General features: G+C 34.3%; 1 protein-coding gene across 2 annotated transcripts in view; it reads left to right on the forward strand.

Moving 5' to 3' along the window:
* The window catches only part of LOC149578755 (HAD-superfamily hydrolase, subfamily IG, 5'-nucleotidase), a 142,275-nt gene that overhangs the window by 38,882 nt on the left and 87,671 nt on the right, over positions 1 to 15,722 (forward strand). For both annotated transcript variants that reach the window (XM_089831321.1, XM_089831314.1), the window contains exons 3-6: positions 13,801 to 13,920; positions 14,153 to 14,242; positions 14,581 to 14,696; positions 14,774 to 14,873. In XM_089831321.1, coding sequence (XP_089687447.1) covers positions 13,801 to 13,920; positions 14,153 to 14,242; positions 14,581 to 14,696; positions 14,774 to 14,873 — 426 coding nt within the window. The remainder of the gene's footprint in view (positions 1 to 13,800; positions 13,921 to 14,152; positions 14,243 to 14,580; positions 14,697 to 14,773; positions 14,874 to 15,722) is intronic.

The following is a 15,722-nucleotide window of genomic DNA, read 5'->3' on the forward strand; positions in this document are numbered from 1 at the left end:
CATATAGCATCTGGTTTTCTTTGTCTATTCATGTATCCATCGAACTTACGTACTGTGGTACTTCCAATTTTTAAAAAAAATTTATCGCAAACAATCAAAGCATCTTCATGCAACACATACTGCGATTATTCAAAAATAAAAGAACGCATAATAATACCTCCTTCAATTGGATGAATGAATAACAATTTATAATATTTTTCTGAGTGCCGGCAAACAGTAGGAAGTTTTCACAAAGTTTAGTTTCACTTCATAGACTCTTCATCATCAGTAACTAAACTTCCACACAGTTGTACATTGCGGTAACCTTCAAACTGCTTCGTGTCAAATTATTCCTGATGGAAGGCTCAATGTCCAAAACAAACAGCTTTGTGAATCAACTGACAATATTATATGGTTCTTCTGCAGGCCAACTTATTCATGAAAAACATAGAACTTTAATCAAACCCTCGAATTTAATTGGAACTTCCTTAGCAAGGCTCTGATACCATGTTAAAATGATTAAATTTACTTCAGATTCGATTTATATGACTTTTATTATTTTCAGAATATGATTTACTAATCTCTAAATTCTATTTTGCAGAATGTTATCAGAATTTGGTCTTTGTGAAATAAGTATACAAATGACGATTCAGTATTGATAAACTGGATATTATTATGTAATTCTGAATCTGATATTTGTAGTCTCTGAGCTCCAAAGGGCAGAGCATTAATTGATTTCGATGCTCTTCTTGGCTGACCGGTTTGAGTATATATAATTAATGGAGAGTCATGTCCATGAATGGACGTGTCTTCTTAAAGTGGAGGCATGTCCATTCACGACGTGCCTCTTCATTTGTAACGATTTGTTTACCAAACAAAAGGCTGATTACTAATTGGGATTAGCATTAGTTTGTACTTAACCAATATGTATCATATCACTGATTTGAAATGAAGAATAATCTGATCTTGATCTGATTTCATTCATTCAAACATTTGATCATTACTTGGTCAGAACGTGAAGAACATAAAAGAACAATTTCAGAGATAGAATCTGTACTTGAATTTATGAGATGCTATGATCTGATATAAATGATAATCAATTTCAATAAGATCAATATAATTCCACATACTATAACTATAACTATAACAATATATATAAGTATACATACTGATGTACACACACACACACATATAGATCATGCTATTGATTATCATTAATTTGATCAAAACTATTATCTTGAACAACAATAATAGACTCTGTACCATTTTGTATTGTATGTTGTTAACCATTATAAGAGAAGTGCAGAAGACTTTGGGTTTTTGCAACTCTCTTGTTAGATAGAAGAACTGGTATTCTCTTGATTGTTCATATGTCAATTAGAAGACTATTGGTATTATCACTGCAGTAGGTACATTTTGGTGAGAATTTGTATTTGCTAAATGGAACAATGGTAAGAAGTGTCCCTCCCCTGTTGCTGACAGGAGAGATTTATCTCACATACACATCTAAAATAATTTTCACAAGTTGTTGATTATGTTATGTACAATATATGTAGCTAATAATTGCATAATTGTGATTATATATGATCTGCATTGGAGTGTGTACCAAAATAAATCATGTTATATTTGCCAATCTGAATTTTTTAGCTAACATACATGTTTGAAAAAGTAACCAGAACAGCGTGTGCAAACTGTGTCATAATTTTCAACTTGCCATTAGTTTGACAAAATGCCTGAAGACTGAATCATTGGGAAGTTCAGTGAAAGAGTTTCAATTTGAAGATAACAGTAAGGAATATTACAGGCTAGGTGTTGATTTGGGCAAGATTCCTTTAGGGGATCTTACATCTTTTCACTTAAATCTTCTCCTTGTTCTAGCTGCTTCTTTCATTTATATGCTTTTACCATATTCACATTGGAGAGTTGTACCAATTCTCTTACTTCTAGAGGAATTCAAAATTCATCCTTTTTCCAATACCACCAATTAAACCTTTTAGCAATTGTTATCATTTTTCCAAATTCTTTCTTATTGTTAATCTGAATTTTTCTTATCTTTACTCTGAATTTCCTCCAGGTTATGGGGTATGACTGAATTTCCTAGGCAGTCTTAATTAAGACACCCTAAGCTGAGACAGTTTTGGCAACTGAATGAAAAATTCTCATAGCCTGGTATTTGCAATCAGCTCTTTTTTCCCATAAAAACGGAAAAATATAAGTCTAATGTTTGTATTGTCTTTACCCTTTCAATGTTCAAATATGTTCTGTTTAGTTTGTTCGACTTTGAATATTTTCTTAAAGTTTTGTTTCAATATATGTAATTAGTTGCTTATCTTTTTTATGTTTGTAAATATCAAATTAAATAATTAAAAATATACTTCTGTTCATTTTAAATATTGTGCACGTGTGCACCTATAAACCTGCATAACTCTGTTTTCATCCACGAGTAGATGGAATTTAAAAATAATTTAAATAACATAGCAGTACCTGTACCTGTTTCCTTTGTCTTCCTCCGTATCAACATACATTGCAACTATAGTATTTCTGTTATTTATTGCCATTTTTATGAACAACCGATTGTTTGTAGGGTGTCTTGGTCTTCAGTAATTTTCATTAGTCAGAATGGAACTTCAACAATTTTGATATAATTAAAGATTCTAAGACTTTGTGCTTTTGCAGTGCGTTCTGGTTCTTCATCCATGATTTTTTGTTTCTCAGAGAAGAGTTCTCTTCTTATTATGGAAAGAAAGATAATTGAATTATATTAATGTTCACACTCACAGATGACTGAAAGCAGGTCAATGGGACTTGGGAGTACACCAATTTACAATAAAATGTCTGCAAATAAATATAATATACAATACAGCTGTGGGCCAGAAATAGAATTGTTTTTCATACAGTGTTCATCTGATACACTTATGTATGAGTTTTCTGGGGTCTGCACAATGTTTTCTTTTTATCTTCTAGAAGAGGCATTACATTTATAGTAGATGCAAAAACCTATATTTAGAGATGTTGAAACACATGATCTGGGCTGTCACCAAGAGAGTAAAATTGGCCTGAAATTATTAGGTGAAATATGTTTGACATGTCGTTAATCTGAAATTCAGTTCCAGGTATACAGCCTATTGACCGGGGCAAAATCAGAGAACTTAGGTCACTAGGTGTGGAGGAAAGGAACCCTAAATGGGGAGAAATGAAATTTCTCAGGTCTAGAGAATGAGATTTAGACATTTTTTTTTTGCTTTGTGAGCTTCTGTAATGTCCACTTTTTGAAATAGGATTTAATTTAATAAATAATAATAAAACTAAATATAAAATAAATAAATAAATAAATATAATATAATATAATCACAAGTTCATTAAGTTTAATGCAAGTTCAAGATATATTTACTGAAGAGTTGTGACTCCTCATAAGATATAAAAGGGAGAAGTGTTCATTTGAAGTCAACAGGGAGGAAGGAAGAAAATATGGAGCATAGGAATTAAAAAAGGATTAATGAAATAAGAAATGAATAGGAAGAAAATAAGGAGTTGACTCTTTCAAAGGGAAGCAATGGCAAAAGGTTGTGACTCATTCAATGGAAAATGTTGTGACTCTCACGAAAGGATAGAAATGATGAAGGGTTGTGACTCTGTCAAAAGGTGGTAATTATGAAAAGTTGCAACTTTCACTAAGGGATGAAGGGTGATGATTTTAATAAAAAATTGTGACTCTCTCAAAGGGCAGAAAAGATGAAGTGTGGTAATTGTAAAACACTTTGACCATTACGAAGGGGCACACATGATGAATAGGTGTGACTCTCCCCCACATTTGAAGATATAAAGGGGACGGGTTTCATTTGAGAAGGATATGCAAGGGAGAGCAATTCAGGGAATAATATATTATTCTCAAAGGCAACAATGAAAAGTGTTGACTCAACTTTTATGAAAGGTGGTGAGTTTCACCAATAAATTAAAAAGGAGATCCAATCGAAGTCATCATCCTTCATTCATCGTCGCTCAACAAATCAAGTAAACAATCAATCAACAAGATCAAGAGAACAATCTTCAAATCCACATCAATCATCAATTCATCTTGGGATCAAGGAAACATACAATTCAGCAATCAAGCATCACTCTATCAAATGAACATTCATTCAATTATCATCCATCAATATTTCAAACTAGCATTCATTATATCATCACTCTCCAACCATCTAATCAACAATTATTTAATTATAACTCACTAATATCTTGAATCATCAAACCAAAGGAATTCATTCAATCAATCAATCATTCAACAACATGATATCTAGATAGATAGATAAACAAACAAATAGACAAATAAATGGATAGATAGATAGGCAGACAAACAGATAGATAGACAAACTAATAGACAGATAGACAAACGAACATAATCGATAGATGAACAAATAAACATATTAGATAGATGGACAAACAAACATACATAATAGATAGATAAATGGATTGACGTAGAGATGAAGAGACAAATAGATAGATAGAGAGATAGACAGAGACAGATGCAAGTAGACAGAGAGATAGATAGACATGGAGAGATAGATAGAGACAAAGAGAGACATAGACAAAGAGATAGATATAGAGACAAAGAGATAGAGAGATAGATAAAGAGACAAAGAGATGGATAGAGAGACATATAGACATATAGATAGACAGGAAGATAGACAAATAGATAGGCAGACAGATAAATGGATAGATAGGCAAGCAGGTAGGTAGATAGATAGATAGGAAGACATGAAAATAGATAGATAGATAGATAGACAAACAAACAATTAGACAAACATATAGATAGACAAATTTAGGGACTAGCATCGATCAATAAAACTAGAATTGGATATACAACCACAACAAGATACCATGATCAAATACAACTAGAATTGTGCATACAATCGCAAGAATTATCTTTAACTTCTAACTATTGTGGTATGAAAGGATAGATTCTCATTCACGTATGCAATTATAACTGCTTATAGATGGAAATACTTTATGTTTATCTAATTATATACAACTAATAAATTCTTGAATTCAATGTCTATATATTATCAATATGGAATTCACAATAATTTGTCTTGTTGAGGGAAGGAAGGGTGTACAAGGAGGGAGAACATTGAATGATTCTCAATAGGGGCATAGTGCTTTGTAAAGATGCTTAAGGATCATAAGGGCACTTCATGATGATGGTTAAGGACCATTATTTAAGAAAATATGAGGTTAAGGACGAGCTACTACCTTAGGCCTGGGGTTGAGTGTCAAGGACACCTTATTGTAGCTCCCCTACTAACCTGACATTGATCAATTATTGAAGTGAGTCATTCATAAGAGGCGAGAGGGTGACACAAGGGAGGAGAATAGGGTAAAGTCTTAACTAGGTATGCCACCTCATGATGATGTCTAATGACTTTCAGTGAAGGACAACACAATGTCGCATAGGATAAGGTCTTGCTCTTGGGCTCCAGTAGAGACACTGTAATGTTTCTGTCATAAAATAAATAATTAATCAAACCTTTGCTAATGAGCCAATTGATTTAGTATATCTTGAACCCCTTTTTTATTGTTTCCATAGGTAGGTGTGGCCATCCGCTATCTTTGTAAACCCTCGGAAAGTTTTCCCGACAGGTATTTAAGCACGACATGTAGCTAGTAGTTGGTATGCGATTTTAGATTATTTCTTTGTAATGCGAATTCTTGTTGGAGTTCTGGATTGTTCGCCATTTCAGAAGTGAAAGATCTTCCCTATTTGGCTCTTGTGGTTTCGGTGGGATTCAACCCTCACCCTATTCTGTCATTGTATTTCTTGGCTCGGATCTGGCAAATCAGAGCATCAATATTGTTTACAAGTTACACAATTTCCGGAATATATTCGTGTTCGGACTACATTCATATATATTATTGTTTGTGTATTGGCAAGTGTATATTGGACTATCTTCGACATATTGTTTCCACTCCAACATCACCATACGTTACTAGACTCTCACAGTCTCCAACTTGCTACCATACAGCCAGTTTGTCCTCACCCACACATTGTACGACCAATTTGGCCTCACCACACACCGTACGACTAGTCTGTCCTCACCACACACCGTATGACTAGTCTACCATATGGCTAGTTTGTCCTTAACCCCACACATCGTACGACCAGTATACCGTATGGTCAGTCTAGATCCCACCTAAAACACTGTACGAAAACTAACACTGTACGAACATCTACACTTGTGCACCATACGATCACTTGGATTGGTAGTTGGTAGCGTCGGGAAGGGAGCAATTGCCAGATTCATACATTGACAGTCCAACTATCGGGGGAAGCTGACAATGGAACAATATAGACACCTTTCCATGTCCTCCAATACAACCATTGTCATGGTTGAAGCTCCCATGTAATCGTTAAGATTTTTTTTGTAGATTCATGTTTATTTTCTAACCCTAGAATTGGATGTATTTTATTTTAGCAAGGTTGCTTCTATAAGGAAACTTTGGTAAATACCAGCTGCATAATGCTCTTCAATGCCAAAGTTCAAATAGGAGGTTAAACAAGTGTAAGCAGCATACACTTTAAGATAGCCTAGAATCTAGTTGCGTAACTATAATGGTATAGACCCTTAGGTTATAGGTGAAACTTCTTTGAAGGACATGGATTCCAAAACTGAATTTTCACAAAGAAAAATAAAGCCTTTTTAAAATTCCTTGGAAGGACATATTTGATGCCCCCATCCTTAGGATGATATCATAATAGTCATTAAGTACTTTTGTGATGAAGGAGTGGCAGTCCCTGAGGAGCTACAACCAGTGAGTAGGAAATAGAAGAGATTTACCTTTAGAAGTAAATGTACACAAGCAATTGGTAATAAGATACTAAGAAAAATGTTAGTTCTTATGAATAAGATGGTTTTCCAAGTTGCTTTAGAGAACTTAGGTTTAGTCCAAGATGACTGCCTTTCCAAGAAAGACAATGACTTCTATAAAGAGCATCTCCATTAATAAGGCAATAAAATTATGAAAGGACCAAGATTAACATCAAAATGACATTTTAGAGCCTTTACTACTTTAGTTCACTCAAGACATATCAATAACTCACTTGTAATGTACCCCTTTTGGGACATTAAAAGAATTAAATAATAAAATTTTAAATTTGTCAAATTGTATCAAATTTAATGACTACTTAATTTAATTATTTAATAAAGAATAAAAATAACTTTAATGGAGTTTCAAATTAAAGAGAGGATAATAAAGAGACGAAGAAAAAGTTTATCAAAAGTTAAGCAGAGGCAAAACAAATAGTCACAGTGATGAGCTATTGAATAACTTTGAGAGGATCATTTTGGAAATGCTTGGTTTATGCTTGATTATTGTTTTCTCTTGGAGAATTTTGGGAAGCTTCGACTTTCAGTTTTGAAAACTTGAGGACGGAAACCTTTAGAATTTCTCGAGGGATCAAATGGAAACCTAATTCATTTTTGGAGGTGGACTCCGGACAAAGTTCACAGTTGGGAAACATTTTAAAAGTCTTATTTGAAGACAAGCTTGCAAAAGTAGAGGTATTTTATATTTTGTTTATAAAATAAGGTTGTAATGACTAATCTTCATATTTCAGATCTTGATTTTAGTTAGATGATATATGGTATTCTATTGGATGGAAAAGGAATTAGCTGCATGCAATTTATTTGTTTAATTTCATGGACATTTATCAAAATCTGGACCAAATATCCATAAGAGGTTATTTCATCACTCAATTAAAAGACGTTAATGCTGTGCATTCTATTATATAAGGACCAATCAAATGGATTTAGAGTGGAGTCTTGGAACAAACTATTAATACCGCATCCTGATCATGAGGATTCATGAACCACAATGAAAACTAAAACGAATGGTATGAGAACAGTAACCAAATATTAATGATGCACATTTTGTAATAATTAATGAATGAAGATTACTCTAAAGGTACAAATGGTTGATGGATGTCATGCTGCGATGAAAAGATATATGACAAAGATAATAACAACAATTAGTACGATAAGCTTAGTTGTAGGGAGAAATATATGACCAAGGAGATGGAACATGCTATTGGTTCCCAAAACTGCAGATTAGAATCCTACGAGCCTTGCTTGCCCGATTTTGGGATATCCAACCAGTAATGGCCAACTTGACGGGATTGATCTATACGATCCAAATCCCTTGCGCTTCTGGCTCTACAAGGCCAAGGCGGGTGCACCTAATCCTGGACAACAACCTTAAATCCAAGAATCTTAAAACAGATTGGTTAGAACACAAATACAACGAAAGTTTTCTAAATGGCAAGAATTATAGAAAACCTCAAACTTGTAGATTGTGAATTTAGAATAATAAATGAATATATGAGAGTTTTCAAAATAAAAGTGATTACATATGATTGCAACAAAATGAATATATTAATTCTTCAAAGGAAAGATATGAAATAATTGCCAGCATATAGATTGCGAACTATGAAAAATATAAAGACCAGTGCCGAAGGACGATAGAGTTAGTATTATAAGTTTAAAACATACAACTTTATAAAATTCTACGCACAAATTATAAACAATTTAGTAATCAAGATGCGACAGATTAAATATATGGATGCAATTTTAAAACAGTCTGGAATGTATTTTAACTCCCGTGTTTTGGAGACAAACCAAACATAGATTCGGAAACAATTAAATATTTCTCAATATCTATGATGTTCGATTTTAAAATGCTATAATTAATTTTGTCCACTTATCTATTATATAAATTATTTATGAAATTATAATAATAATTTTAAAGGACGAAACTATATAATATCTTAACTTTAAAGCTTCGAGCAAATAAAATAAATATTTCTTACTCTCCTTACAGATGATCCATCCAATGCAATTTGACTCCAGAATCGCATAAATATAATCCAAATTCACGAGCTTAGTTCAAAACATCATTTCATTACCAATGAAAGAATAAAATATATCATAGAGCATAGATATAACTTGGGTATGCAAAAATTTGTAGAACTATGAATAATGATTTTACATCTTATATTTATAAATGTGAAAAGGTGCCAATATGAACCGGCACATCTCTCTGCATTTCCTAATCACAACTGCCTAAAGGATAATAATAACTTAATGTTTTACAATATGAAATAAAAGGCAAATTCTTGGATGCAATGGTAGATTGGGCGACATGTGGTGTGTGAAGATATTATGCTCCCATCATATCTTTGTTTGAAGCTGGCTTATGATATAATTGTTGGACCATGTTTCTCCTCTCTCGTCCATACTCAGGCGTCTAGGTCACTTCCGTTTTGGTTGGCACCTTATATTGGTGATGCTCCTTCCAATCGCTCATCACATGGACCTACAGTAGAAACATGACATCATTAAAGACTAATCATCAAATAATGATTTGTGGTTGTGAATGGTTCCAGCGGCTTTGCAAGACGTGGAAACTAGAAAACTATGATAATCTGGCAATTTGTTTTGAATGGCACTCAATCCGTGTGGACCAGATGACTGCCATGGTTGTAGGTAGAGTATTGAATATTTTCATGACTCAAATTCCTTGTTCCCTCACTTCGCTCAGAGACCATAGCCATGGATATTTGTTACCATTGGCCTGTTATTTGTTCTTTGCATATATTAAACTTTGTGATGGATCCTTGCAAGCTCAGCCATTAATAAGAACCGACAATCGATTTCCGCAAAGATGTTTAGAGTGCTGGATGCAATCGTCTTCAGGTTATGTGAGCCCATTGTTTTCTTTTAAATCTGGAGCTTGGTATTGCTGATTCATAACTCTCATGGCTTCCTCTAATTGTTTTACATATGATGACTTGGATGATAGTCTCTCATCCTATATCTCCTTTAAGACCCAATGTATTTCCTCTGTCCATCTGGAAACTGCGAAATACATCTTTGTTATCGTATCATGTATAATTATCACCGTCATGTATACTGCTGCTGTAAACAGAAATTGATATGAACCAACAAGTGTACAGAGGTTTTTATTTGTTTCCTGTATGTCATATATTCCATATCACTGTCTTAGTTCCAGTTATGAATTCTTATACTCCACCAATAATATGTTCTCTCCTCTGTTTTTAGTGACATGTAGCCAACCTGGAAACAATCATTCTTCACCACTGTTATATTCTGAAAACTATATTCAGGAGTATCTGATCCAGGTAAGCTGAAAATGTTTCTCATTGTCTGAAGCTTGAACAGGAAACATAGTGTTTGAAGAATATGAATTTGCTGGGTCTTCATTCATTTCAGAAACATGTTAAATTTCTAAAGTCAACATGAAATCAGGAAATTTTGTTTATCTCTCTGTATACTGAAGCTTATCACAGCAAACTATTCGTTGCAATATGACTGTCATTATTCAAATCTGGAAACTCTGTTACTGAATGCTTAGGCTAGTTATGATGTTTTAGAGAGTCACCAAATATGGAATGCAGGTGAAACTTCAGGATTTAATACAATGCCTTGTGATATGGTTAAGAAATCATTGATATGATATGATATGATAGATTTTAATGACGTCCACGAGACTAAAGTAGTCTATGGGACCCATGCAATCGCCCTCCCGAGTCAGGAGCCAAACTAGTCAGTTGCAAAGTTTTGGTTAACTTGTCTCTTCTTCTCTGAATTTTGATAATCAAATCCGCTGTTCTCTTCACTTGATCTTCCTCAAATAAATAGTTGAAGTCCTTGTTCTGCAGAATTTTTGTATAATCAGATCTGATGTCGTTGTAAGCCAAGCATTCCATGACAAAGTGTTGCTCTGTCTCCACTGTTCCCATATTGCAGAATAAACATGTTCTGTCTGCCCACTCTTCCTTTGGAACTTGCCATCTACCAGTTTCACATTGCAGCTGATGTGAACTAGTTCTAATTTGTGCCATCAACATTTTTGCTTTCCAGTTAATAGGTGCCCTTATATAGGCCTTTTCATCATGACTAGAAGTGGGATTAAATTCTTTAATGTAATAAGATTTTTTCCTCCCTATGTGTCTTGTCCACAGAATATTGCGAAATTTTTCATTGACAAACTTTTTTTTATTTCTTTAATGTTATCCGGGCAAGCTTGGATATTGATATCCCATTTTTGCATCCATTTGTCATTTTGTTTCATCCATGTGCTTTTCCGCCTCACAAGTTTTTCCTCTATTACCAACTTGGGCCACCGATGTGTTTCTAGACCTTGAGTTTTCTTTAAATAGCTTAGCATTCGGATCAATGCGACGGCTTCTAATGGAAAGGAACCCACCTCCGCCAAAAGGATTTCATACGGAACTGTGGTCTTGACTTTAAGATTGCATGTGATAAAGTGTTTTTGAATTCTTTCTACTTGCCGCCATTTCTGTTTGGACATACTACCGCCCCACACTTCACATCCGTATAGAATAACCGGAGTGACCAGCAAACCAAACAGAGTTTTCATGGTCGTCCAATCCCATAATTCTGCGTTCTTGCACTTGTTTTGTAAAGAGTATAACGCCTTCCAGCCCCCTTGGATCCTTTTCGATCTACAAGTATCCCACTTGAGTTTGTTATGAAAATCGATGCCCAAGTATTTGTACTCTTCCACAATCTCAAGGGGGCTATTTTCAAACATAAACTTGTCTTGTATGCCCCTATTCTTCTTTAGTGAGAAGATCATAATTTTGGTTTTGCTAGTGTTAACTTGCATTCCTACATCATGACAAAAAAATTCTAGAGCTTTCAAGTACTCTTTCAAACCTTTAGCTGTTCTGGCAAGAATTATGAGATCATCTGCATATAAGAGCAATCTTATCACGAAGTGGGCCAGCTGCACTCCTTCACCATTGGTCTTGTTTATCCACTCTTCTAACTTGTCAATATAGAGCCTGAATAGCGTTGGAGAAAGCGGACACCCTTGCTTAACCCCGATGTTGCTGTCAAAATCTTCTGATATCCCTTCTGTCGTTCTGATTTTAGCTTTGACTTGCTCATATAATCTGTAAACCGCTGACCTAAGTTCTTTAGGGACATCTAGCTCTACCATTCTATCCCATAGTTTATTACGTGGCACTGTGTCGAAAGGTTTTTTAAAGTCCACTAAACAACAAAAAGCCTCGTTCCCCGGAGTGTCCCAAACTTTCTCTATCAAATGCCTGAGAGTGATGCCGTGATCTATAGTAGAGTGTTTCGGTCTAAAGCCTGCGTGCCCTTTTGCACGTTTGCCTTCTGTTTCAGCCCAGTTGCTGATTTTTTGTTCTACCAAACTACCAAATAACTTGCCAAACAGTGGATTGGTCATGATGGTTCGCATTACATGCTAAGGCAGAGAGTTTCCCATTTATGATCAATTTATTTTTTCACTAATGGTTTATTATCTTTTAAAGAGAAGGGAGTCCTGTTAGCATAAGTGGAGCCTCAAAATTTGGGCTTCATCACACGCCTTTGAAGTAAAGTGCAGGACATAGATGTTGAAACATTGCCAATACAATATGTAACCATGAAATATTGAGAATATGACCCGATAAATTGATAGAACAAAATATTTGAGTCTCTCACAGGGCCATCGATAAGACTAAAACTCCAGACAGTCGTAACAAGGATAGAGATAATTACATATTCATTATATGTGCCTGATATTAAAGATTACATTGGTGAGCAATATCGATTATCAAGATATGACAAATGTCCACGTCGACAAATAACACAGACACAAGATTATAAGTTAGCCAAGTTTATAAGTGGTATCATATATTCTAATTCATACTAAAAATAAAGAATTCAAGGTAAGCATTCTGATTTCTCAAGTTAGCCAAAAAGGGGACATTACAAGATGGTCTCCAAAAATGACATTTGCAAAGGGAACAAGAAAGTCTTCCTTAAACTCCTTGGAAGGAAATTGTTTTAGAAAATGACATTCACAAAACGGACTGTGAACTTGAAAATGAACTTAAAAATGAACGAGGAACTGTCATGGACTATGGTTGTTTCTTGTTAGTATTTGGAATGAAGCAATGGTTAGCAGTGTAAACAATATTTTCTTTCTAGTTCACTGAATACTGGTTTGCATCCTTATTCGGAAAATATTTTAGTATCTTCTGAATATAATATGTTATAAATCTCCTTCAATATAATACAGATTTTACTTTCATGCATTCACACTCTCTTTGTTTGGGAACTGACAAGTTACAGTAGTTATACAGGTCTTTTTCCTGCATAAAGTGACATGGGATCATCGTTCATTGGCATAGTGTATAAATCATCTTTAAGTTTCCTCCTGGTTTTGTCGATATTGTATTTGTCCCCTTTAATTTGGTTATACATTGATGGGTCTAGTTGTTCAGTTCAACTAGTAAATACTAAACTGGGATGCACTTAATGTTTAAAACAATTGATTCTTCGATGTTTGCTTCAATTAGATTAGTGGAAATGATAAAAATAGAGAAAATAATGTGCACTCCGATTTTTATTTATGGTATGTCGGTTTGTTTGTATGAAGCTTGATATTGCTGTGAAATAATTTTTGCCCTTTGAACTGTGATTATGATTTCTTTTGTCATGTCTTTAAGGCTTGAGTCCTTTTTATTTACAGTAGAAAACATCGTCCTTCTACATATATTGCACAAGAGGAAGCTGAAGAGAATATTATCATGAATCATATATTTCTTAATTGAAATGTTTGATGCTGTATTTTCTTCTTAATAGCATTTTTATTAGGGACAACATATATTGGACAGTAGGCATCTTAAGGGAATTGTTTTGTTGCTCATATATTCTTACTTGGAAGTGTTTGATGTTCTATTATGTTCTTAATGGTATTGTTATTATGCAGGCTCCTTTGTCCAGTGGTCTTGGAACCAGGGGTATCTTTTGCACCAGAACTCTGAACTTTAGGTCAATCGCAGCGATTGGTTATGACATGGACTACACCTTAATTCAGTATAATGTGAGGGTAAGAACTAGGCCTTTGTCCTGTTTAATCTGACATTTCAAGAATATTTCCACATAAGCATAATATCTCTTTTAATATTTTATAATTCTGTTAATGTATTTCCAATAATTCATTTACTCTAGGCATTTTTATTCCTACAAAATAGTCCTTAGTGGCTTATTAAATAATGCCTTACAATTATTTTGAAAAATGAAACCCTACACAAATGTTAAAACACATGATTATAATGTAGGCTTGGGAAGGTCGAGCATATGAGTATGGAATGGACAATTTGAGGAGCATGGGATATCCGGTTGACGGCCTTGAATTTGATCCTGATTTGGTTAGTTTTTGATTTTCAAGATTGTCACAAACTAATGTGCTATATATCTTGTTTGCTACCCTATTCTCATTCATGACTACACAGCTGGTAGAATGCGACCTTCAGTTGCAAATTTTAAACAGGTTCTAAAAGATTAGGGATAAACAAGCTTTATAACTTGTTCAAGGTTGCATCTCTGTAATGATCTTAATATGGTGCATGGTTTGTTGTCTAAATCAACAGCCAGTCAAACATACAAAATTGGCATTTCCAATAGCTAATAGTTAAAGTTTTTGCTTCTAATAAAAATTCAAGTGGCTAGCAAGGTGCGCCTCATTCCAGCTCTTTTTTGGGCACAGGTTATAAGGGGCCTTATTATGGATAAAGAGAAAGGCAACTTGGTCAAGGCTGATCGTTTTGGATATGTAAAAAGAGCTATGCATGGGACTAGGATGCTTTCAAACCGTGCTGTAAGGTTGAACACAAGTCATGTCCTATTAATGTATTTTTCCCCTATTACTTTACTAGCTAAAGCTTTGTTTGGTAATGCAGTGAGATATATGGGCGAGAGCTAGTTGATCTGCGCAATGAGACCCGATGGGAATTTCTGAACACTCTTTTTTCTGTTTCCGAGGCAGTAATGTATATGCAGGTATTTCAAGATTGAAATCTTTTCATATATAACAACAATGAAGAATGCATATTTGCATGTTTTCTATTTAAGCATTCTGTTAACTCCTTTAAAGTTATCTAGCCATATTTGATTACACCTTAAAAACTGCTATCAGTTGTACTTCAATGTTTGACTTTCAAAATAATTCTCAATAATTTTTTAATAGTGAAACTGAAATCTTCGGACTGAGATAAGATGCTCATGAAGCAACTGTAATCAGTGGAAATTGGCATAACAAATTAGGAATTGGGGCTTCTGTAACCAGTAGGTATGGATGAACACTTGTATTTTTCAGGCAACTATATTTGTAGTTCACATTGACCTTGATGTGGCCACTGAATCCTGTTCAATGCCAAAAAACTTCCTAGCAAATATTTGTTTTGTCAAACACACACACATATACATAATAAAAAGTATATGTATACATAAATATATATTTTTAGACATATATGTATAGATGAGTATGTCATGTATGCATGCACACAGATGCATTGTCTACAAAATGTAGGAAACTGTTTGCTGTCTTTAAAGTTACTCCCTACTCCGTGAGTCCCAAAACTTGGAAAAGCACTTGTTTTTGGTGACATCCCTTTTTATTTGACTACCAAATGAAATTGTTGCAAGAAACTTATCCATTTCTGTTGCCTGCCTTGCTGCAATCTTGATTCTGCTTGAAAAATATTGAATTGGTTGATGATCTTGTGGGCAGTGGGGTTTTCCCCCCATTAGATATGGCTTCGATTTTCAAATTGCTTGTGCATGGGCATACTCTTCTTTGTCATATGTGCAAACTTTCATAATTCCCAACTAAACATTTGTGACTGATAT

Source organism: Cupressus sempervirens, chromosome 1, assembly GCF_028749045.1.
Source record: "Cupressus sempervirens isolate cs-2001-9-10 chromosome 1, ASM2874904v1, whole genome shotgun sequence".
NCBI classification, from domain to species: Eukaryota; Viridiplantae; Streptophyta; class Pinopsida; order Cupressales; family Cupressaceae; genus Cupressus; species Cupressus sempervirens.